This window comes from Nycticebus coucang, chromosome 19, assembly GCF_027406575.1.
Source record: "Nycticebus coucang isolate mNycCou1 chromosome 19, mNycCou1.pri, whole genome shotgun sequence".
Lineage (NCBI taxonomy): Eukaryota > Metazoa > Chordata > Mammalia > Primates > Lorisidae > Nycticebus > Nycticebus coucang.
The window spans coordinates 15,574,015-15,596,951 of NC_069798.1; the positions used below are offsets into that span (position 1 = coordinate 15,574,015).

General features: G+C 41.9%; 1 protein-coding gene across 1 annotated transcript in view; it reads left to right on the plus strand.

Annotated features, from left to right (window-relative positions):
- LAMA3 (laminin subunit alpha 3) overlaps nucleotides 1-22,937 on the plus strand; it is a 285,924-nt gene that overhangs the window by 150,577 nt on the left and 112,410 nt on the right. The window contains exons 21-25 of the mRNA XM_053571366.1: nucleotides 528-670; nucleotides 3,170-3,267; nucleotides 3,751-3,904; nucleotides 11,797-11,957; nucleotides 17,358-17,466. Of these exons, the coding sequence (XP_053427341.1) occupies nucleotides 528-670; nucleotides 3,170-3,267; nucleotides 3,751-3,904; nucleotides 11,797-11,957; nucleotides 17,358-17,466 (665 nt within the window). The remainder of the gene's footprint in view (nucleotides 1-527; nucleotides 671-3,169; nucleotides 3,268-3,750; nucleotides 3,905-11,796; nucleotides 11,958-17,357; nucleotides 17,467-22,937) is intronic.

Below are 22,937 nucleotides of genomic sequence, written 5' to 3' on the forward strand. Positions count from 1 at the left end.
ATATCCTGTAGTCCCAGCTACTTGGGAGGCCGAGGCAGGAAGAATATTTGAGCCCAGCAGTTTGCCGCTATGGTACCCTACGACTGTACCTGTGAATAGCCACTGTACTGCAGCCTGGGCAACATATTGAGACCCCATCTCCCCCCTCCAAAAAACACATATAAACAAAACATGAGAAAATAATTCAGTAGCTAATGTAATATATTGTACACTTACAATATGCAAGGAACTTTCCTAAATGGCTTATGTGTGTTAATATATTTACTTATTTAATAAATTAAACAATTATTTATTATCCCAGCATAGCTAGCCACTGCTAACATCTTTTTTATGTATATATATTTCTAGTCTATTTTACACATATGTATATACATAACTTAAACATCAATGCATCTAATCAGTATATATGACCAGTAAACCATCTTCAACTTTTTAAAAGGTAAACTGAATGTTCAGAGCTGAATGTCTAAAATCCTAACACCGAGTGAAAGGAAAATGCCTTCAGCAGTTCTCTGCATTTCTGATAGGTGCTGCTCAAAGCAAGGAGATCATCTTCCTGCCGAGTAGGGAGCCGGCTTTTGTTACCATCCCTGGAAATGGTTTTGCAGACCCATTTTCGATCACACCGGGGACGTGGATCGCTTGTATTAAGGCAGAAGGCGTCCTCCTGGTAAGATGTAGCTCTGAATGGAGAGCTCTGTGGGCTTTTCCGCCTTGTATATGGTCCCATCCAAAACTAGGGCCCACAGGGGCCATACGATAGCAAACTCGTGGTTGTAGACACAGCAACCACCCAAGGAACCTGCGGTGACATTTGCCCTCGAATGACAATAGGAACCAACTTGAGGTATCTTTTATATCCTTCCAGCTAGCTTCTCGTGGACAAAAATAAACAAATGAAAAATCTCAGAAAGACAAATGCAAAACCTCCATGAGCACGCCTCCTGCCCTTCAAAAGCACATGTGGGATTTTCAAGCATGAATCAGGAGCATACCTAAAACATAAGCCTGTCTGAGAATTGTTCAGAAAAACATCAGAAGGATCTACAGCAGTGCTTCCCAACCTCCCTGATGCCGTGACCTTTTAATATAGTTCCTGTGGGTCGTGACCCACAGTTGGGGAACCACTGATCTGGAGGATGAGAAGCCCCTAATTTCAGTGTTGTTCTCTGTGATGGAAAGAGAAAGAAGAGGCCGCAGGAGCCAGGATTCTCTGCAGTACCCTTCCTGCTCTCTTCTACCTTAACCCGGGCAGCAGCGTCCGCACAGACTGTCCTCCATAAACACCTCTTCATCAAGAACAGGCTGTGGGCGGTGCCTGTGGCTCAGTGAGTTGGCCGCCAGCCCCGTATACCGAGGGTGGCAAGTTCGATCCCAGCCCCAAACCGCAACAAAAAAACAGCCGGGCATTGTGGCGGGCGCCTGTAGTCCCAGCTTCGGGAGGCTGAGGCAAGAGAATCGCCTAAGCCCAGGAGTTGGAGGTTGCTGTGAGCTGTGACACCACGGCACTCTACTGAGGGCAATAAAGTGAGATTCTGTCGCTGTAAAAAAAAAAAAAAAGAGCAGGCTGTGTCTGTGGACGCTAAAGGAATAACAGCCAGAGAAGCTGCAGAGTCAGAAAGATGAAAATGTTCCCTGAAACAGCCCTCTGGATGTGTGCTTTAAGGCTTGCTTTCATTCATAGCAAGGTCTTTCCCACATAAAATCTTTGGGAAAAGCTTGGTTTCATGCCCTTGGAGTAGAAAAAATAAAGTTTTCTTTCTGGCACAACTTCATTGATGGGTCACGTTAGCGAATTTTAGGCAAGTCCTTTCATTTCAATCCTGCCTCGGTCTCTTCCTCCATACGGCAGGGCCAACACTCACCCTGCTACGTCCTCTCCAAACCCGGGATCTTATAAGAGAACGTGGAAGTCTATGCTGTCCGTTCAAGACAGTGCGAGAAGAACAAGAAGTCCCGTTCCTCTCGCATCTTCTTAGTAGAAAGCTTTCCTGTGCTAAGAAGTTTAAGAATGTTTTACAATATAGAAATGAGGAAGAGAGAAATTCCATTCATGCTAATGCTGGGCACAAAGCTGGCCGAATGGAAAGAAGCATGTTGTAGAAGTTCCTCTTCAGGCGCGGAAGTTACTTAGTGACACTTAGTCTGTCCGACTGTGTAGTAATACACACGTATGCTTCCGTAGGGTGATTTCATTTTTTTTTTTTCTTTGCAGTTTTTGACCGGGGCTGGGTTTGAACCCTCTGCCTCCGGCATATGGGGCCAGCGCCTTACTCCTTTGAGCCACAGGCACCGCCCTCATTTTCTCTTAAATATTTGGTTGAACACTTACTGTTAACCTTTACTTTCTAAGATCTGTGGGGCCACAAAGTAATGAGGACCTATAGTTCCAACCTAAAAAACTTACAATAACCATTTTAAAATGAAAACTCACATTGAGTCCCCTGAGCAACAATCTCCTACTTTCTCCCTCCCATACATTTCTCTCTGAGGTCCAGGTATGAGGCTCTTCTCAGTCAAGGCAGACAACCCCTTCCCGCTCCCTCCTGCAGCTATCGAGGGCTTCCAGGATGCCTGGGAGCTGTCAGTCACCCACGTCTCAGAGGCCTGGAGCTCTGCTGGTTCCTGAAGAGCTGCTTAGCTGAGTTTACGTTGTGGGCTTCGTTTGGCACCATCAGGGGAACATGTTCTTCCTCTGATTTCGGGGACGGGCAGCAGGCCAGTTCCATTCCATGAATCACCAGGATCACAAAGCATCCCTTTTTGATACCAAGCCAGTGGAGTGTTGCCCGAGTGTGGGGTAGCGAACCATCAGACATGATCCACGTGCAAACTTCCCCACCGATAAAGACAACAGCTATGTCCAAGAAACCTTCAACCAGTGGACTATTTGTTATTTCTGTCAATATTTGAATTTATAAACAACCTGGAAGAGGCAGTAAAATTTCTCCTGAGAGTTGAAAGACAAAACCGCTTATACTGAGGAGCTTCTCCCCAGTGTGACTCCTTGGGTGAGTCAGGATGAAGAACAAAGCAGTTGATACGGAGAGTTCAACAAGTGACTTTACCTGGGCGTTCATTTATGTAACCAGGATGTTTGAATATTATATCACCAAAGCAGAGGGCTACCATCGAGATGAGTAATTGTCTTTTGGTCTTTGTTCACTAGGATTACCTGGTGCTGCTCCCCAGGGACTACTATGAAGCATCCGCCCTCCAGCTGCTGGTCACAGAGCCGTGTGCCTATGCAGGGTCTCCCCAGGAAAAGTTAGTATGGGACAGCAGGTGCAGCCACAATGTCATTGGGGACCTCTAAATTAGGAGCCTTTAATGCAGGGGTTCATGAGAGGCCTCAGGAGCCCCACCACAGGCTGGCGCTCTGGATAATTACTTCTGATTTTTCTCCGTATCTTACCTGTGTCCTTCAAGTGAGAATCACAAAGCACTTTGCACACCAGAGCTGGTTTAGGAGTGGCCACCACCCTCGGGTGTGGGAATGTTGTTGCATGCCCAAGTAACGCCCTCAGGGTTATGCATCGGTAAGGGGGAAGGGCTTACACTGGAATCTGGGGTTTGTATCCCGGTTTCTTCCCGTCTTCATGCTGATGAAAGTTTCTGTAGTTGACTCTGAAGAAGAGCACATGTGGGGAAGGAATGCTGAATGGATGAGTGAGTTGAATGACTGATGGGGTTGGGAATGCACCCCGATGCTCCGCATCATATTCTCAGTTGTGACTGTTGTTGTTGCAGCTGCTTGCTTTACCGGCATGTGCCAGTGACCAGGTTCCCCTGTACCCTGGCTTGTGAGGCCAGACACTTTCTGCTCCATGGAAGACCAAGACCCTTGGCAGTGAGACAGCCCAGCCCTGCACACCCTGTCATGGTGGACCTCAGCGGGGGAGAGGTGGGAGAGCCTTTTGTTTGTCGTTAAAGCTGCTGCCACCTCCCACCTGTGTCTGCTGAAAGCTCTTGGTTGCTGTTGCTTCTCAAACTCAGAGGAAGCTGGCAGCATTTCGCAGCGGTGTTAACATTAGCTGGGTTCTCTGATTCGGGTTGGGCCTGGTGTTTCACCACATGAAGCCATGTCCAGGTTGTCCTCTGAGCACTTTCTAGACGTGGCAGGGGATGTGGGCAACCACGGAATCCTTTCCTTTTGGTCACCTGGACGTACAAGTGGGGCATCCTGCTCTGCCTGAACCAGGGCAAGATGTCTCTTAAAAGACAGAGGAGGCTCATTCTGAACAGCTTCCAGAACCTGCACGGCTTACCCTAAAAGGATAGCATATTCACTAACTGTTCAACCCCTTAGGCTAAGCAGTTTTTAACAGCTGAATTCCATGAGCTTAGAATCTGCAACTGCTACACCCCAAGGCACCTACCTCATGGCTTGGAGGACAGGTTACCACAGGTATTGGCCTTACTTTTCTTCCAGTAGATCTTTGAGCCTCATAAGCAGTTTTAAGACTATACTGATCTAAGATTTAAGTTAGAAATATGGTGTATCGGGCGGTGCCTGTGGCTCAGTCGGTAGGGCGCCAGCCCCATATACCGAGGGTGGCGGGTTCAAACCCGGCCCCGGCCAAACTGCAACCAAAAAATAGCCAGGCATTGTGGCGGGTGCCTGTAGTCCCAGCTACTCGGGAGGCTGAGGCAAGAGAATTGCTTAAGCCCAGGAGTTGGAGGTTGCTGTGAGCTGTGTGAGGCCACGGCACTCTACTGAGGGCCATAAAGTGAGACTCTGTCTCTACAAAAAAAAAGAAATATGGTGTATCAAATAACAGTAAGAACACACAATACAGCACCTCAAAATGAAGAAAAAAAACTTCCTCCACTATATTTTCATTCTTTACTTTTTAATATAATGATCTCTATTTAATACCTTTATGGAAAAAATATATTTGAGGGATTAAATTTGTAAAATGAATGGGCCAAGCGGGCAGTGGTGCACACCTGTAATCCTAGCACTATGGGAGGCCAAGGTAGGAGGCTCCCTTGAGCTCAGGAGTTGGACACCAGGCTGAGCAAGAGTGAGACCCTGTCTCTACTAAAAAATAGAAAAACTAGCTGGCCACTGTAGTCCCAGCTACTCAAAAGGCTGAAGCAGGAGGATCGTTTGAGCCCAACAGTCTGAGGTTGCTGTGAGCTATGATGCTACAGCACTCTACCTAGGGTGAAAGAGTGAGACTCTTTCTCCGAAAAAAAAAAAAAATTTTGTAAAATGAAATATACATGGAATTAATTTTAACTGAACATTTAGATGTGCACATTTTTGTAAACTACACTCCTCACATTTGGAAAGTAGCAGCTCAAAGATTTTATGTATATTTCTTAATTTTGTTAGAAATTTTGTTCTATGAAATAATATAAGCTTGATAAACTTGTGACAAGTAAAACAATGTGGATATGCATAACGAAAAACAAAAGGGCCTTTCCTTTCCATTCTAATACCAAGTTTAAGTCTCCTTCTTTGTCTATTCTGTATGTGTGTACACATACCTACCCACAGGCACCTAGGTGTAGGTTTATACATATATATAGATACACATACATGTACGTGTGTGTGTGTGTGTGTGTGTGTGTGTCCTAGACAACAGGGAGACACGGTGGAGAAGGGCCACCCTCCAGGAAGTGAGGCTGATGGCTCATCAAAAGGTGTCCTCACCGTTGGGTTAGCCTAGAGCCACAGCAATAAGCATGATGGCTCATGGCTGACTCATTAAAAAGATTTTTTTTTGTAGACGTGAGGTCTCACGTCGTTGTCTAGACTGGTCTTGAACTCCTGGCCTCAAGCAATACTCCTGCCTCGGCCTCCCATAATGCGGAGATTATAGGCGTAAGCCACCATGGTGGCCAAAATCTAAAACTTTTTGAGTTTGCTTAAAGGAGATGCTTGCTGGAGCATTTTGTATTTTTGTATTTGGGATGCTCAACTGGTAAGTATGATGCAAATATTCCAATATCCAAAAAAGTCCCAAATCTGAAGTGCTTCTGTTCCCAAGCATTTGAGATAAGATATATTCAACCTGTGTAAACTTAATTAAACTTAAATGTGGTATAAAATCAGTTTCTCATTTGCACTAGCCATATTTCAAGTGCTCAGTGATCACATATGTCCACTGGCCATCCTATTAGCACAGATTATAGAACATTTTTACCATCACAGAAAATTCTACTGGACAGTGCTGCTATAGACCCTTGTGCTAAAATTCAGATACTTAAGGAGTTAGAAGAGGCCTTGGAACTGCTCTGGTTTCCCTTCCTGTGAAAGCTTTCTGCCTTATCCTTGTTGTGTATTTACTTAACCCTCTGTCAAATAGTTGAATGGATGAGAAGCTCACTTCTTTTAGAGTTAGCGGTTTGCTCTTTCCTATTTTTTTTTTTGCAGTTTTTTGCCAGGGCCGGGTTTGAACCTGCCACCTCCAGTATATGGGGCTGGCGCCCCACTCCTTGAGCCACAGGTGCCACATGCGCTTTCCTATTTTTATATATGTTTGGTGCTTTGTGCTGCTCTCTGGGCAAATTCCTGAAGACTCTTTCACAATGCATAAATATTCTATTTCACTAGCTCTGGCCCAGAATTTATTCAGCTTATTGATTCAGTTTAATTGACACTTTTAATTTTAAAACTTTCTGATCAATTCTTTTTCATATTTATTTTTAAAAATATTTTCTACCAGTTTTTTCTTTATTATTATTATTATTTTTTGGCTTGACAATCATTTATTTTTCAATGACAGCCCATTTTATTTTCAATAGTACTTATTTTTTTAATTTCACTTACTTTTGAGTGGAAGTTACTCCTTTTATCTTTTTGAATATCCTAAACCTCTCAGATCCAGGTATATTTCAGAATTCAGAATTTTTAAGATTTTTTTTTTTTTAAGAGAACATTTCCAGTCTGGAGCAACACCCTGTAGTCAAATAGGTTAATCGTTGCCCAGTGAAAGCCTAAATCGGCACACCGAGAGGTACATAAAGACTGTGCACATAGACCTATACCGGTGCATGTTAGACTTTGTCAGCAAATGATTGGCTAGGTTAGGTTAGGTTTTACCATCACAAAATTTATAAAACAGATTTCCTTTTCAGAGTTTGGGCATTTCAGATTATGGACTGTGGTATACTTAAAGTCTTTGTCAGACTGTTCCATAAAATTTATCTCATCTGAAGTGAACTCATCTTTTTCTTCTTCTTCTCTTTTTTTTTTTTTTTGAAACAGAGTCTCACTTTGTCATTCTTGGTAGAGTGCAGTGGCATCATAGATCTCAGTAACCCTCAAACTTTTGGGCTCAAGGTATCCTCTTACCTTAGCCCCCCAAGTAGCTGGCTCTACAGATACCCGCCACAACACCCGACTAATTTTAGAGATGGGGGTCTCACACTGGCTCAGGCTGGTTTCGAACTCCTGAGCTCAGGCAATCCACCTGCCTTGGCCTCCCGGAGTGCTAGGATTATAGATGTGAGCCATCATGAGTGTCCTCTAGATTTCTTTATATGTTTTTAAATTGTGTTTGCAGGCTTATTGGTTTATTTTGAGTGAGAGTTTTTGAAGTTCTCTTCTTTCTCTACTCCTTTCTCAGCCTAGTAGTTTTGCGATGTCTTACCCAGGGGGCCTCAACCCCGAGCTGGGCATTATTCCGTGCGTCCTCCATGGTTGTGATATTGAGAATAGCACAGATTCAGACGCTATAGATGGCTTGTCTCAGTTCTCCATCCTGAGGTCATGTGTTTGATCTCTGGTTTCTAAATTCCACATCTTCTTATAAAGCCATAACCCATGTGGCAGATGGAGGGCAATATTGTGTTTTAGCTTCTTCTCATGATTGAATGGAACCCTCATCCTTGGCTTCAAAAAATGGGCCAGGATCTGTCCACTGTCTCTTATGGAGCATATTTAGTTCTCTTTACTCTACCTGAGCTGAACTACTGACCCAAATAGCCCACTTCCAGATCCACAGGTCAACAGGCCTGTGACTTAAGCCACAGTGCCATTTTGAGTTTTTCTATCACCCATTTACTTTTGGTTCCACATGTATTTTTTTTCTTTTAAAATATTTTATCCAGAGTTGCCATCTGTTGGAGCACAAGAGGTACAGCAAACATGAATTCTCTGTGTCAGCTGAACTGGAAGTCACCTGTCTTTAAAAAATGCTAAATTCTAACCTATTTTTATTAAAATCCCCCTTACCTCTCCCACAACTCATGAGGGCTCCATAATTCTTCTCCTCTTCCCAAAAAAATCTTCTCCAAAGAATTGTTTGCACCCCTGTTTCTAATTCTTTATATCCTGCTCACACCTCAACCCACTTCAGTCTGGCTCCCACCTCCCACTCTGTTAATTTTTTTTCTTTTTTGTCAAGGTTTCCAATGATATTCTTGCCACTAAATCTAATGTACATGTTTCAGTCCTCATTTCTTTAACTTCTCATCAGCTTTCAGATCTTGCTGAACACTCCTCCATGTTCTACAACATTCTCTTGTTTTTATGATTTAAGAGTGGCCTGGTTCTCTTTCTATCTCTGTGAATACTTTGCCAAAATATCATTTGCAGGAGCATCCTCTTCTGTCTAGCCATGAAATGGTAGACTTTGTTAAGGCTCAGTCCCAGGCTTTGTCTTGTTTCTCTGTATTCTCTCTCCAAGCATTCTTACTCTTGCCATGTGGGACCCTAAGCTCGCATGGATAACTTTCCGTTTGGTATACCCAGGCCTGCTCTCCTGTCACATGCAGGGCAGCATGGCCACCTTCCATCTTGGCACTACTTCTGTGATGTCGCAAAGCCACCTCAAATTCCATTTTGATGTTCCCTAAGTCTGTGCTACTACCATCCATTTCATCGCATAAACCAGAATTCTTAGGGTCATCATTCGCTTCTTCCATTCTTTCCCCCTACCCAAACCAATCCATCCTGAGTCTGTGTCCCCAAATATCATCCATCTCCCTTGTCCAATATACCATCATTTTTCATGATGATCCTGCAGTAGCCTCAGAATTAACTCACCCACATCAACTCTTGCCCACTGCCCTATTCATTCTCCATACTATAGTCAGCACACAACAGCTGATGGGAACATTTCACCATCACGCCCTGCACATACAATCGAAAGCTACATTCAACAGCATCTCATTGCTGTTAGGACAGAGACCATTTTAACATAGCTTGTAAAGCTGCCCTTCTACCTCCCAATCTCATCAGAGCCCTTCTTATTCTCTCTTACCCAGCCACTCTGCCTGCCTTCAGACTCTTGGACTTGCAGTACGTGGGACACAACAGCTTTATATGTTGTAGTGTAGCCTCCTATTTCAGGATGTTCCCTCTGCCTCAATGCTGTTCCCTTCCCTCAGGCCCTGTTATCTGCTCCTTGTCCTCCATGCTCAGCTAAGTTGCTGTATCCTCAGTTAAGCTTTCTCCTCTCCCTCATCTTCCTGACCAGCTTGGGCCCCTGCCCTACATGTTTCCACAGCACCTCTGCTTATCACGTGTAATTTTACATAGTATTTGTCTAATTATCCAAGTTTTTGGTTAAAGTCTGTCTTAGGGTGGAGACTATGTCTGCCTTGTTTCGTGTGCCCGTCACCCAGGTGATGATATGGCACAGACTAGCAATTCAGTAATGTTGTTGGCCAAATCATTGGAATCCTCATTTTGACATTGGACATGTTAGTCATCCTTCTTAGCTTTATGCAAGCAACAGATTTGATAAGCCCACCTTCTATGTCTTTAACCTGGAACACTTATAAGTAACGAGGTGCAATTCTGTGCCACAAAACCGGAAAGATTCCTCTAGTTTGACAGTGGTTTTGTTAACAGTCCCCTTTTAAAAGATAAATAATTGAAAACAGCAGCGAAGTTTCTGTTTGTCATTGTTTTTTCTTTTGTCTGAGTTTTCGAAATCAGCTTTTACCATCAAATGTATTTTAAACTCTGCCAGCAAATTTTCCAAAGATTGATTCTTAGGAATCAGAGTGGGGAAAATAGCAGAGATTTATAATAGAGTACTGTGATAGAACTTGCAGCCAATTATAACTTCTGGGAGAAAACCTGATACATCATTACCTGTGAGTGTTTTTTGGTGGAGTAAAGACCACCAAGCCCTTGTTTAGAATGCCTGGGGGAGAAGTCCTGGCAGTGATCTCTCCACATGGACCAGTGGCAGTGGCACTCTGTAACATGGAGTCAAAATTGGTGTGGATAATCTGCTTTTTTTTTTTTCCTAAAAGAAGTTTTTCCATTATTTAAGTGATAGAAAAATCACTGTGGAAAACAGAAGTTGCTTAGTTCAGAGCTATTTAGATGGAACAGTGAATGTGAGTTTCCTGAAGTCAAGAAGGGGGACCATTTTAATGAAGTGTGGTGAAGCTCTCCCGGACCTGAGCTTCTGGGCTAATGTGCGTTCCTCTGTCAAGAAATGAAGTTCTACTATTAGCTCAGGTACTAACTATACACACACATCTTTGACCCAGCAATTTCACTTCTAGGAATCTTACAGAAATATTAGCATAAAGATATAGACATGATGATAATCAGATAGTCTTATATGTTGTGAGGTAGTTAGAGACAACCTAAGCATCCATCAGTAGGGATTACTTAAATATTTTTATATTCCTACTGTGGAATGCTAGGCAGCCATTAGAAAAATGAAGTGTATCAGCCAATTGATAAAAGGCCCATGAAATACTATCAAGCAAATAAAGGAAGTTATGGTAAAAAACAATAGTCATAATCTATATTTTTATAATGCTTATTATGAGTTAAATACAGTTATACAAGCTCTGCGTGTATTAATTCATTTCACTCTCATGACAGTCTTAGGAGGTAGGTACCGTTATTACCCTTATTTTACACAGGCGGATACTGAGGCATACAGATGTTAAGTAATGTGCCCAGATCACACAGCTGGAGACAGTCTGATTCCATACCCCAAGCTCCTATTCAACAGGTGCCCTCAGGGGAGGAGACACTTTTCTGTAAAGAACCAGACAGTAAATCATTCCCGGGCTACCTGGTCTCTGTCATAGCAGTGCAAAGGCATCCCAAATTGCCATGGTCTAGTTTTTCTTAAAAAAATCAAAATGGGTGTTCACATTCAGGCCATGAAAATAGCTTCGAAGTATAAAAACCTATTAATCAGTTCAATGTAAGCATTTCACATTGTCTATCAAATCAGTACACTGAACCCCATAAATGCATCAATGCATACAGTTATGATTTAATAAAAACAAACAAACAAAAAGGAAAACATTTTAAAATAATAAAAAAACAAAGTAGAAAAACTGAGCTAGTCACAGTCATTATCCCAAAATAGGGGTGTGTGTGTCACTTTTATAGTATTTCCATTCATATAATTAAAAATTTCTTTTTAAAAGAACAGTTAATGAGCCTCAAGGTACATCTCCATCCCTCTCATCCTCCCTCAGTAATTCCTTTTTACTTCGACTTTTCGGTGTGTCTTTTATTTTGAAAACAAGTGACTAAAACATTGCTAGGGGGAAAGAATAGAAAACCTTATGCTACAACGCAGTGTTGCCAGATTTAGAAAATAAGAAGACAGGCTGCCCCGTAGAATTGGAAATGCAGATAAACAATGAAGAATTGTTTGTTGGTTGTCTCTGTTTAAAATTGAACAGGGCACCATGTACTTTATCTGGCACCCTACCTGTGGAAACATACCCCTCCCAAGAAGGCGCGTACAAGTTCGTCCAGGGTGCCTGCTCTGCGCTCTTCTCACCACTGTGTGTGTAAGTGTACCTGTTTCACGTCTGGTTGATGGTCTGTCTGCTCGGCCTCTCCGACAGGTGGAGCTGCATCTGCGGCTGCGTGTGCCACAGGTTGGCTACTACGTGGTCGTGGTCGAGTATTCCACAGAGGCAGCCGGGATGTCTGTGGCTCATGTGAGTGTGAAGGGCCCCAGGTCTGCCCTGGCAGGCCAGGTGGAGATATACAACTGCCAATACAGGTAATCCTCCCACCCCCGGGACTCCTCTGTACAGAACCATTAGGAAATGTGCCTTCAATTTGCACTGGAAAGTTGTTTCCTTTTTGAGGCAGATCTTGAAAACAAGCAGGTGAGCAGCTGGGTTGGTGCTGGGAGTCTTCTCTGTTGGCAAGAAGATCTTGAAAATGTTGTGTTTTCCTAAAACGCTGTACACTGTCCCTGCTTGCTTAGTGCAGGTTCCAGAGGGACAGCACAACCTCTTTGTTCTATATCTCAGAGGCGGTACAGTGAACTCAGTGCTTTGACCTCAAAGGTGGTGCCAAGTACAAGGGTGGGTGGCATAGGGAAACACACCTGTGTTTAATACTATGCGAAGGTACACACCCACCTTCACACCGCACCTCCACAACTTGAAGTAATTAATGTTTGATGATGATTTCCAGGTGAAAAAAATGGACAAAAGGCTTTATTTCTAAACCAGGGTCCTCAGCCTGTGAGTCGTAACTCCTTTGTAACAAGAATGGAGAAGCATGAATCCTATGTACTCAATTTTGATAGGAGGACAATTAATGACAATTAAGGTCATGGAGGGGGGAAGGAAAAGCAGAGAGAGGGAAGGAGGGAGAGGGGTGGGGCCTTGGTGTGTGCCACACTTTCTGGGGGGCAAGACATGATTGCAGGAGGGACTTTACCTAACAAATACAATCAGTGTAACCTGGCTTATTGTACCCTCAATGAATCCCCAACAATAATAAAAATAAATAAATAAATAAATAAATAAAAAATACATCGTGGCATTAGGAAGGTTGAGAACCACTATTCTAAATAAATTCTAGAAAAGCCCTAACCAACAAAAGACTTAAAAAATTGCCTCGGTGAAGTTCTTCTCTTCTGAGAACCCTGACGGGGTTTATTAAAAATGGTTTTCTTTGCATGTATTTCAAGATACATGCAAATGTTCAGAGTGTGCTTTAATTAAAGAATCAGCACAAGGGGTGCTGGAAATTAACTGCATAATCAATGGCACTGGAAGTTGGAGTCCCTTGAAACAGCAGCTGGAGAACTGCAGTCGACCCATCCAGTTTTTGGCCAATGACTTTGACATTTTATTACCAACATTTTATGTTGCTTTTTGTCAAAAACCCAAGATGACCTAAAGGAGTTGGGCATTTTTCCAGTTATGAAAATGAAAAAAAACGTATGAAAAGAGTTACTTTGGGTAGCTTGGAATGGAAACTTTGATGAGACATGATAAATGGTTATTGAATGAACATCGTGCCCTCAGCAAACAGCCGCGAAGGCTTTGTCTCCGGGATGATGACAGAGAAACCAAAGAATAATTGTATTTGGATTTTTTTTTTTTTTTGCAGTTTTTGGCCAGGGCTGGGTTTGAACCTGCCACCTCCAGCAGTTGGGTCTGGCGCCCCACCCCTTTGAGCCACAGGCACTGCCCTGTATTTGGATTTTTAACAGGAGCATGAGATGGGCCTAAAAGAGTTCCCCAGAACGTTCTGTCATTATATGAAAATATGAGCCACATCTCTAGGTGACATCAGCAACCCCAGGAATGGACACTTCCAGGTGGGTGGGCACCACACCCCTGCTGGAGACCCGCAGACTGTCAGCCACAGGGCCTGGGCAGGGCTTCACCACACCGTGTCCATTCAAGCCCACCGACCGGGGCAGCTCCCCGACTCCTTCCACCTCCAGATCGCATGGCTTCCTTCCTGTCTCTCAGCAGGCAAAGTGGAGTTGGCTAAGGAGACAGGAGGGAGTATTCATGATGACCCTGGCGACCCTCTGAATCATCTTGGAAGAGGTCTCAGAATATCTGTGCCAAGAAGAGTGATTTCAAAACCAAAGAAATAAAGGGCCCACTTCCAGGATTCCATGAGCATTGTTTCATGACCTTTGTCTGAAACAAAGTTACTGAAAATGCAGTTACTGAGGGTGAGCTGCATGTCATTCCGCAGATCATTTTGGCTCTGAACATGACTGCACCAAAGTTCTGCTTAGGAAGTTTCTATCCTTAGGATTCCAGGGTAGTATTGCATTCCAACAGTTCTCAACCTGTCGGTTGTGACCCATAGGAACTGTATTAAAGGGCTGCGCATTAGGAAGGTTGAGAACCACTGCATTAGATTGTTGTATTTAACCACTCCCAAGAAAGGCCCATGGTTTTGTTTGTTTTTTTTTTCTGAAATACTTCCATTTTCTCTTCCTTGCCTGTCATGTTGACCAGTGGAAATGAACAGGCTAGAAGCATGGGAGTCAAAAAAAACATGATGCAATTGGGAAATATTTGACCCACGAAACCCTATTTCAAATGACAGGCCCTTTCAACATTATAGCATCTTCTGCTGAGGTTTGAACTTTTTTTTTTTTTTTTTTTGTAGAGACAGAGTCTCACTATGTTGCCCTTGATAGAGTGCCGTGGCATCACAGCTCATAGCAATCTCCAACTCTTGGGCTTATGTGATTCTCTTGCCTCAGCCTCCCAAGTAGCTGGGACTACAGGTGCTCACCATGATGACCAGCTAATTTTTTGGTTGCAGTTGTCATGTTGTTTTAGCTGCCCCAGGCTGGGTTTGAACCTACCAGCCTGTTGTACATGACCTGTGCCGTAACCACTGAGCAACAGGCGCCGCCAAAGGTTTGAACTTTTCCCAGCATATCTCAACTGACTTCTAGTGATGTTAAAAAAACAATATCCCTTGGCTCAGCACCTGTAGCTCAAGCAGCTAAGGTGCTGGCCACATACACCAGAGCTGGTGGGTTCAAATGCAGCCCGGGCCTGCCAAACAGCAATGACAACTACAACCAAAAAATGGCCGGCCATTGTGGTGGGTGCCTATAGTCCCAGCTACTTGGGAGGCTGAGGCAAGAGAATCACTTAAGCCCAGGAGTTGGAAGTTGCTGTGAGCTGTGATGCCGCTTGAGGTTCTGTCTCAAAACAAACAAAAATCCCAGCAGAATAGCAGCAGTGCTAATAGAAACCCCATTTTTCAACATAGTGCTGTGGTAAATCAAATCTGCTTTCTGAAGGGGAGAGGATCCTTAATGATTAAATCAATCAAGTTCTTACTGTCAGTCTATTTCTCAGTAAGAATTAGATATAGACTAAGGATAATACTAAATAAGTAAATCATTTAGTATCTTTAACTTTCAGGGTTAACTATGAATCCAAAGGAATGTGTTTTAATGGATACACACACACATATATACACTCACACACACACTCACACAGACACACACACATATACACTCACACAGACACACACATATATACACTCACACACACATATACACTCACACAGACACACACACATATACACTCACACACACTCACACACACACATATACACTTACACACTCACACAGAGACACACACATATATACACTCACACACACATATACACTCACACAGACACACACACACATATACACTCACACAGACACACACATATATACACTCACACACACTCACACAGACACACACATATATACACTCACACACACTCACACAGACACACACATATACACTTACACACTAACACAGACACACACATATACACTCACACAGACACACACATATATACACTCACACACACAGACACACACATATATACACTCACACACACACTCACACAGACACACACACATATACACTCACACAGACACACACATATATACACTCACACAGACACACACACATATACACTCACACACACTCACACAGACACACATATACACTTACACACTCACACAGAGACACACACATATATACACTCACACACACATATACACTCACACAGACACACACACATATACACTCACACAGACACACACATATATACACTCACACACACTCACACAGACACACACATATACACTTACACACTAACACAGACACACACATATACACTCACACAGACACACACATATATACACTCACACACACAGACACACACATATATACACTCACACACACACTCACACAGACACACACACATATACACTCACACAGACACACACATATATACACTCACACAGACACACACACATATACACTCACACACACTCACACAGACACACACATATACACTTACACACTCACACAGAGACACACACATATATACACTCACACACATATACACTCACACAGACACACACACACATATACACTCACACAGACACACACATATATACACTCACACACACTCGCACAGACACACACATATATACACTCACACAGACACACACACATATATACACTCACACAGACACACACATATATACACTCACACACACACTCACACAGACACACACATATACACTTACACACTAACACAGACACACACATATACACTCACACAGACACACATATATACACTCACACACACTCACACAGACACACACATATATACACTCACATATACACTCACACAGACACACACACATATATACACTCACATAGACACACATACATATACACTCACACACACACTCGCACAGACACACACATATACACTTACACACTCACACAGACACACACACATATACACTCACACAGACACACACACACATACACTCACACAGACACACACATATATACACTCACACAGACACACACATATACACTCACACACACACTTACACTCACACAAGGGAAAAGACGAAAATATATTAAGTTTCCAATATATGCCACAATTGTGCTTTCTCTTTGTCTATTTTGTCTCATTTTAATCCTCACCAAAAAAATCTCTGCCTAAATTATTCCAAATATTTATCAGAGACGGTCATTTTGTTTTAATGTGACACTACTTCCAAATGACAGGAAATGTGCTACAGAATATGAAGTCAGAAAGGCATTTTAAAAGCCTTCCTTTGTGGGTTTTACCATCACAGTCGTATTCTCAAGGTCAAAACTGTGAGCTTTGAAGTGTTCCTGAACTTCGTGTCTCCCCTGCTGAGATGCAGGGAAGGAACATCGCTGGTTGACACAAGGAAGAAGGATGAATAGCCTGAGCCTTTAGGGGCAAATGCTGGGGGTCCCCTGAGGCTGAGGAAGGCCAGCCATGCTTACTGACTTGACTTCAAGTCAAGTGAGCGACTTGAACTGCAAATGGTCCTGAGACTATTTGGTGTTGTCTTAGCCTTCTGCGGTTACTGATGCTAAACCTCTTTTGTAACCAAAGATTCCATCAAGTCACATGAAAAAGGAGGTGGCTGGAGAAAGGTTCTTTTCCCCACTGAGACTGTGGGCTGAATCCCTCTTCAATGCGTCATGCACGAAAATTCACTATTGTGCATCAGAGTATATACAGGAGGAACCAAAGAACAACCAGCCGCCCCACGGGGAAGTGCAAAATGAGGGAGCCTTGGGGAGTCAAGCTAAGGAAACTCTGTTCCCTCTTGCAGCTTCCTCTGCCGCAGCGCCGTGATCGATGCTGCAGGCCGCGTGGCTGAGTTCGAGCTGTTGGCAGAAGCGGACGTTCGGCTCAGGGCACGCTCAGCCCGCTTCCTTCTGGTATGCTTCTGTTTTGTCCTTTGAATTTTAGAAGCATTTTGTTGCTATCTATATTTTTTAAAAGCTTATTGAAACTTTCGCCTGGATGGCATTATACCTATAAACTTACCTGTGAAGAATAGCTGGTCTGATGTCTGTTCTTCCCGTCTAGAGGCTGCCTTGCCTTTTGTTGGAGCCTTTTTTGATACTACCTCACAAAGTTTTGTCTCCAGATTTAAACACATCTCACAGAGTCCCATTTCATTAATTTTGTTCATTACTATTAAGAATAAAATATCTTCTATTTCCTGGTTTGTTACTGTTGCTGGAGTGCAGAAAAGCCATTAGTTATTATTTATTTCTTTTCCTATTTTGCTATTTTAATATCTCTATTCACTTGTAAGTTTCATCAAAATTTCAAAGTTGAGTTAGTTTTTCTTAAAAAGACCTCTATTTCAAAAGGACTATTATTCACTTAAGTAGATATCTACTTACATGCTAAAGTACTGAATATGGCAGGTTAAATAACCTTTCTGTCCTCCCTTGTAAGGGCACAACTTGAACATTAAGAGTTGTGAAAAAGGGAGACAACAAGATCTGGCTAGGAAGGGGCCAGATTTACAATAAATCTCAGGGAATTTAAGATTATCTAAGGGTGAAGCAACTTCCTGTCACTGCTAATATTAACCATGTATCACACCCTGAGAAATGCTGAGGCAGACAGTAATAATGTGGTTTTTTTTTCTTTCTCCTTTTTTTTTTTGCCAGGGCTGGGTTTAAACCCACCACTTTTGGCATATGGGGCCAATGCCTTACTCCTTTGAGCTATAGGTGCCATCCACTAATGTGTTTTAAATATTTGTGCCTGACTATATTATAAAATTTGAGCTTGCTCTTAAGAGCTCAGCGATCTGGCTGAGCAGATATAAATTTCCTTGTGATTCAGGCAAGTGCAAACCCCTGGAGTATCTGTTCACTAGAGGCAACTGGGTCACAGCCCTGTGTGGATATCAGTGACTGGGTGTGACAGAGGTGCAAGGTGGGGAAGGAGGCATCAACCTTCCCAGACTGATCTATTTGCTGGGTGGGCCTTCCTGACCTCAGGGAGCACCAGAGCAAGTATATCTGAGTTGTCACCAGACCCCTGTGATCCAGTTGCCAGAGACCTTTTAAACTCTCCCACCTGAGACAGGTGCTGACTGAGACAATTGATTTGGACCTTTTCAACTGAGCCAATAGCCTGAGGACTATTCAAGTAGTGCCCTGGGTGTATGGTTGTAGGAAGGTTTGATTTTCCTTTTCCAATTGTTGCCTGTGTGGGGAGGGGTGACTTAATGGCTGGTATTTCTCCACAGCTGAGACTTCAACCCAGAGTAACTGTTTCACTAGGGTCAGACAGAGACCAGCTGAAAACAAGACAGAAACACATAGCCCCACCACACCAAACAGGTCCCCAGTTTCTCAGGCCATAGCACTGTACGGGTCCTTGACAAAGCTCCAGGGGAAAAATCAAATGGTTTAAAATAATCATGGGGTGGAATCAGTGGAAAAACTCTGGTAACATGAATAACCAGAATAGATCAACCCCCCCAAGGAAAGATATGGCAGATGTAACTGAAGATTCCATTCATAAATAGCTGGCCGAGATGTCAGAAATCAAATTCAGAATTTGGATCACAAACAAGATTAATAAAATGGAGGAAAATTTGGAATTAGAAATTTGAGCAGCAATTCAAAAGTTGGAATTAGAAATTTGAGGAGAAATTCAAAAGTTGTCTCAAGAATTTAACGAATTTAAGGACAAAACCACCAAAGATTTTGACGCACTGAAGCAAGAATTTGCAGCCCTCAAAGATCTGAAAAATACAGTAGAATCCCTCAGTAACAGAGTGGAGAAAGCAGAAGAAAGGATTTCTGACATTGAAGACAAAGCTTTTGAACACTCCCAAACTCTCAAAGAGGAAGAGAAATGGAGAGCAAAAATGGATCATTCTCTCAGAGAGGTCTGGGATAATTTGAAGAAGGCTAATATCCACCTCATTGGAATCCCTGAAAGTGATGAAGTAGCCTTGCAAGGCACAGAGGCCCTTCTCCATGAAATTATGACACAGAATTTTCCAGACATGCCAAGAGATTCTGAAATTTGATAGCAGACAGTTTCAGAACCCCAACATGACTCAAGCCACATAAGACATCCCCCAGGTATATCATAATTAACTTCACTAAAGTTAATATGAAGGAGAAAATTCTGAAAGCAGCCAGATGTAAGAAATCCGTTACCTACAAAGGGAAGAATATTAGAATGACTGTAGATCTCTCTGCTGAAACTTTCAACCAGAAGAGGGTAGTCATCGACTTTTAATCTCCTACAACAAAATAACTTTCAACCCCAGATCCTGAACCCAGCTAAACTGAGTTTCATTTATGATGGAGAAATTAAATACTTCAATGACATTCATATGTCATTGAAGAAATTTGCCATAATCAAACCAGCTCTTCAGGATATTCTCAGACCTATCCTCCATAATGACCAGCACAATTCTCTACCACAAAAGTAAACTCACTCAGAAACTTTTGATCAAACTCCAACTTCCACAGTAGTGAAAGGTTTAAAAATGTCCACTGGACTTTTGAAAAACTTGATACCCCAAATTTTACCCGACTTATCAATATTCACTATTAATGTGAACGGCTTAAACTGTCCTCTAAAGAGGCACAAGTTAGCTGACTGGATACAAAAACTCAGGCCAGATATTTGCTGCATACAAGAGTCACATCTTACCTTAAAAGATAAATATAGACTCAGGTGAAAGGATGGTTGTCCATATTTCAGGCAAATGGTAATCAGAAAAAAGCAGGTGTTGCAATTCTATTTGCAGACACAATAGGCTTTAAACCAACAAAAGTAAGGAAGGATAAGAATGCTCACTTCATATTTGTTAAGGGCAATACTCAATATGATGAGATTTCAATTATTAATATTTATGCACCCAACCATAATGCAACTCAATTTATAAGAGAAACTCGAACAGACATGAGGAACTTGATTTCCTCCAGCTCCATAATAGTCAGAGATTTCAACACTCCTTTGGCAGTGTTGGATAGATCCTCCAATAAGAAGCTAAGCAAAGAAATTTTAGATTTAAACCTAACCATCCAACATTTGGATTTAGCAGACATCTACAGAACATTTCATGCCAACAAAACTGAATACACGTACTTCTCATAAGCCCACAGAACATACTCCAAAATCAATCACATCTTAGGTCACAAGTCTAACCTCAGTAAATTTAAAGGAATAGAAATCATTCCTTGCGTCTTCTCAGACCATCATGGAATAAAAGTTGAGCTCAGTAACAACTGGAATCTGCATATTCATCCAAAAATGTGGAAGTTAAATAACCTTATGCTGAATGATAGCTGGGTCAGAGATGAGATTAAGAAGGAAATTGTCAAATTTTTGCAACAAAATGACAATGAAGACATGAATTATCAGAACCTCTGGATACTGCAAAGGCAGTCCTAAGAGGGAAATTTATAGCACTGCAAGCCTTCCTCAAGAGAACGGAAAGAGAGGAAGTTAACAACTTAATGGGATATCTCAAGCAACTGGAAAAGGAAGAACATTCCAACCTCAAACCCAGTAGAAGAAAAGAAATAACCAAAATTAGAGCAGAATTAAATTAAATTGAAAACAAAAGAATTATACAACAGATCAATAAATCAAAAAGTTGGTTTTTTGAAAAGATCAATAAAAAAGATAAACCTTTGGCTAACCTAACCAGGAAAAAAAGAGTAAAATCTCTAATTTCATCAATCAGAAATGACAAAGATGAAATAACAGACCCCTCAGAAATTCAAAAAATCCTTAATGAATATTACACGAAACTTTATTCTCAGAAATATGAAAATCTGAAGGAAATTGACCAATACTTGGAAGCACGTCACCTTCCAAGACTTAGCCAGAATCAAGTGGAAATGTTGAACAGGCCAATGTCAAGTTCCGAAATAGCACCAACCATACAAAATCTCCCTAAAAAGAAAAGCCCGGGACCAGATGGCTTCACGTCAGAATTTTACCAAACCTTTAAAGAGGAACTAGTACCTGTATTAGTCAACCTGTTCCAAAATGTAGAAAAAGAAGGAAGACTACCCAACATGTTCTATGAAGCAAACATCACCCTGATCCCCAAACCAGGAAAAGAAAAGAAAATTATAGACCCCCCAACAAGAAAATTATAGACCAATATCACTAATGAATATAGATGCAAAAATATTCAACAAGATCCTAACAAACAGAATCCAGCAACACATCAAACAAATTATACATCATGACCAAGTCGGTTTTATCCCAGGGTCTCAAGGCTGGTTCAATATCCGTAAATCTATAAGTATAATTCAGCACATAAACAAATAAAAAGAAATGATTCTCTCAGTCGATGCAGAAAAAGTTTTTGATAATATCCAGCATCCCTTCATGATCAGAACACTTAAGAAAATTGGTATAGAAGGGACATTTCTTAAACTGATAGAGGCCATCTACAGCAAACCCACAGCCAATATCATATTGAATGGAGTTAAATTGGAATCATTTCCACTCAGATCAGGAACCAGACAAGGCTGCCTATTGTCTCCACTGCTCTTTAACATTGTAATGGAAATTTTAGCCACTGCATTTAGGGAAGGAAAGGCGATCCAGGGTATCCATATAGGGTCAGAAGAGATCAAACTTTTGCTCTTCGCAGATGATATGATTGTATATCTGGAAAACACCAGGGATTCTACTATAAAACTCTTAGACATGATCAAGGAATACAGCAGCGTCTCATGTTACAAAATCAACATTCATAAATCGGTAGCCATTATATATACCAACAAGAGTCATGCTGCTAAAACAGTTAAGGACTCCATTCCATTCACAGTAGTGCCAAAGAAGATGAACTATTTGGGAGTTTATCTAACAAAGGATGTGAAAGATCTCTATAAAGAGAACTATGAAACTCTAAGAAAAGAAATAGCTGAAAATGTTAACAAATGGAAAAACATACCATGCTCATGGCTGGAAGAATCAACATTGTTAAAATGTCCATACTATCCAAAGCAATATACAATTTTAATGCAATCCCTATTAAAGCTGCACTGTCATACTTTAAAGATCTTGAAAAAATAATATTTCGTTTTATATGGAATCAGAAAAAAACCTCCAATAACCAAGACATTACTCAGAAATAAAAACAAAGCAGGAGGAATCACACTACCAGAGCTCAGACTATACTATAAATCGATAGTGATCAAAACAGCATGGTACTGACACAAAAACAGAGAGAAAGATGTCTGCAACAGAATAGAGAACCAAGAAATAAATCCAGCTACTTACCATTATTTGATCTTTGACAAGCCAAGTAAAAACATTGAGTGGGGAAAAGATGCCCTATTTAACAAATGGTACTGGCTGAACTGTCTGGCAACCTGTAGAAGACTGAAACTGGACC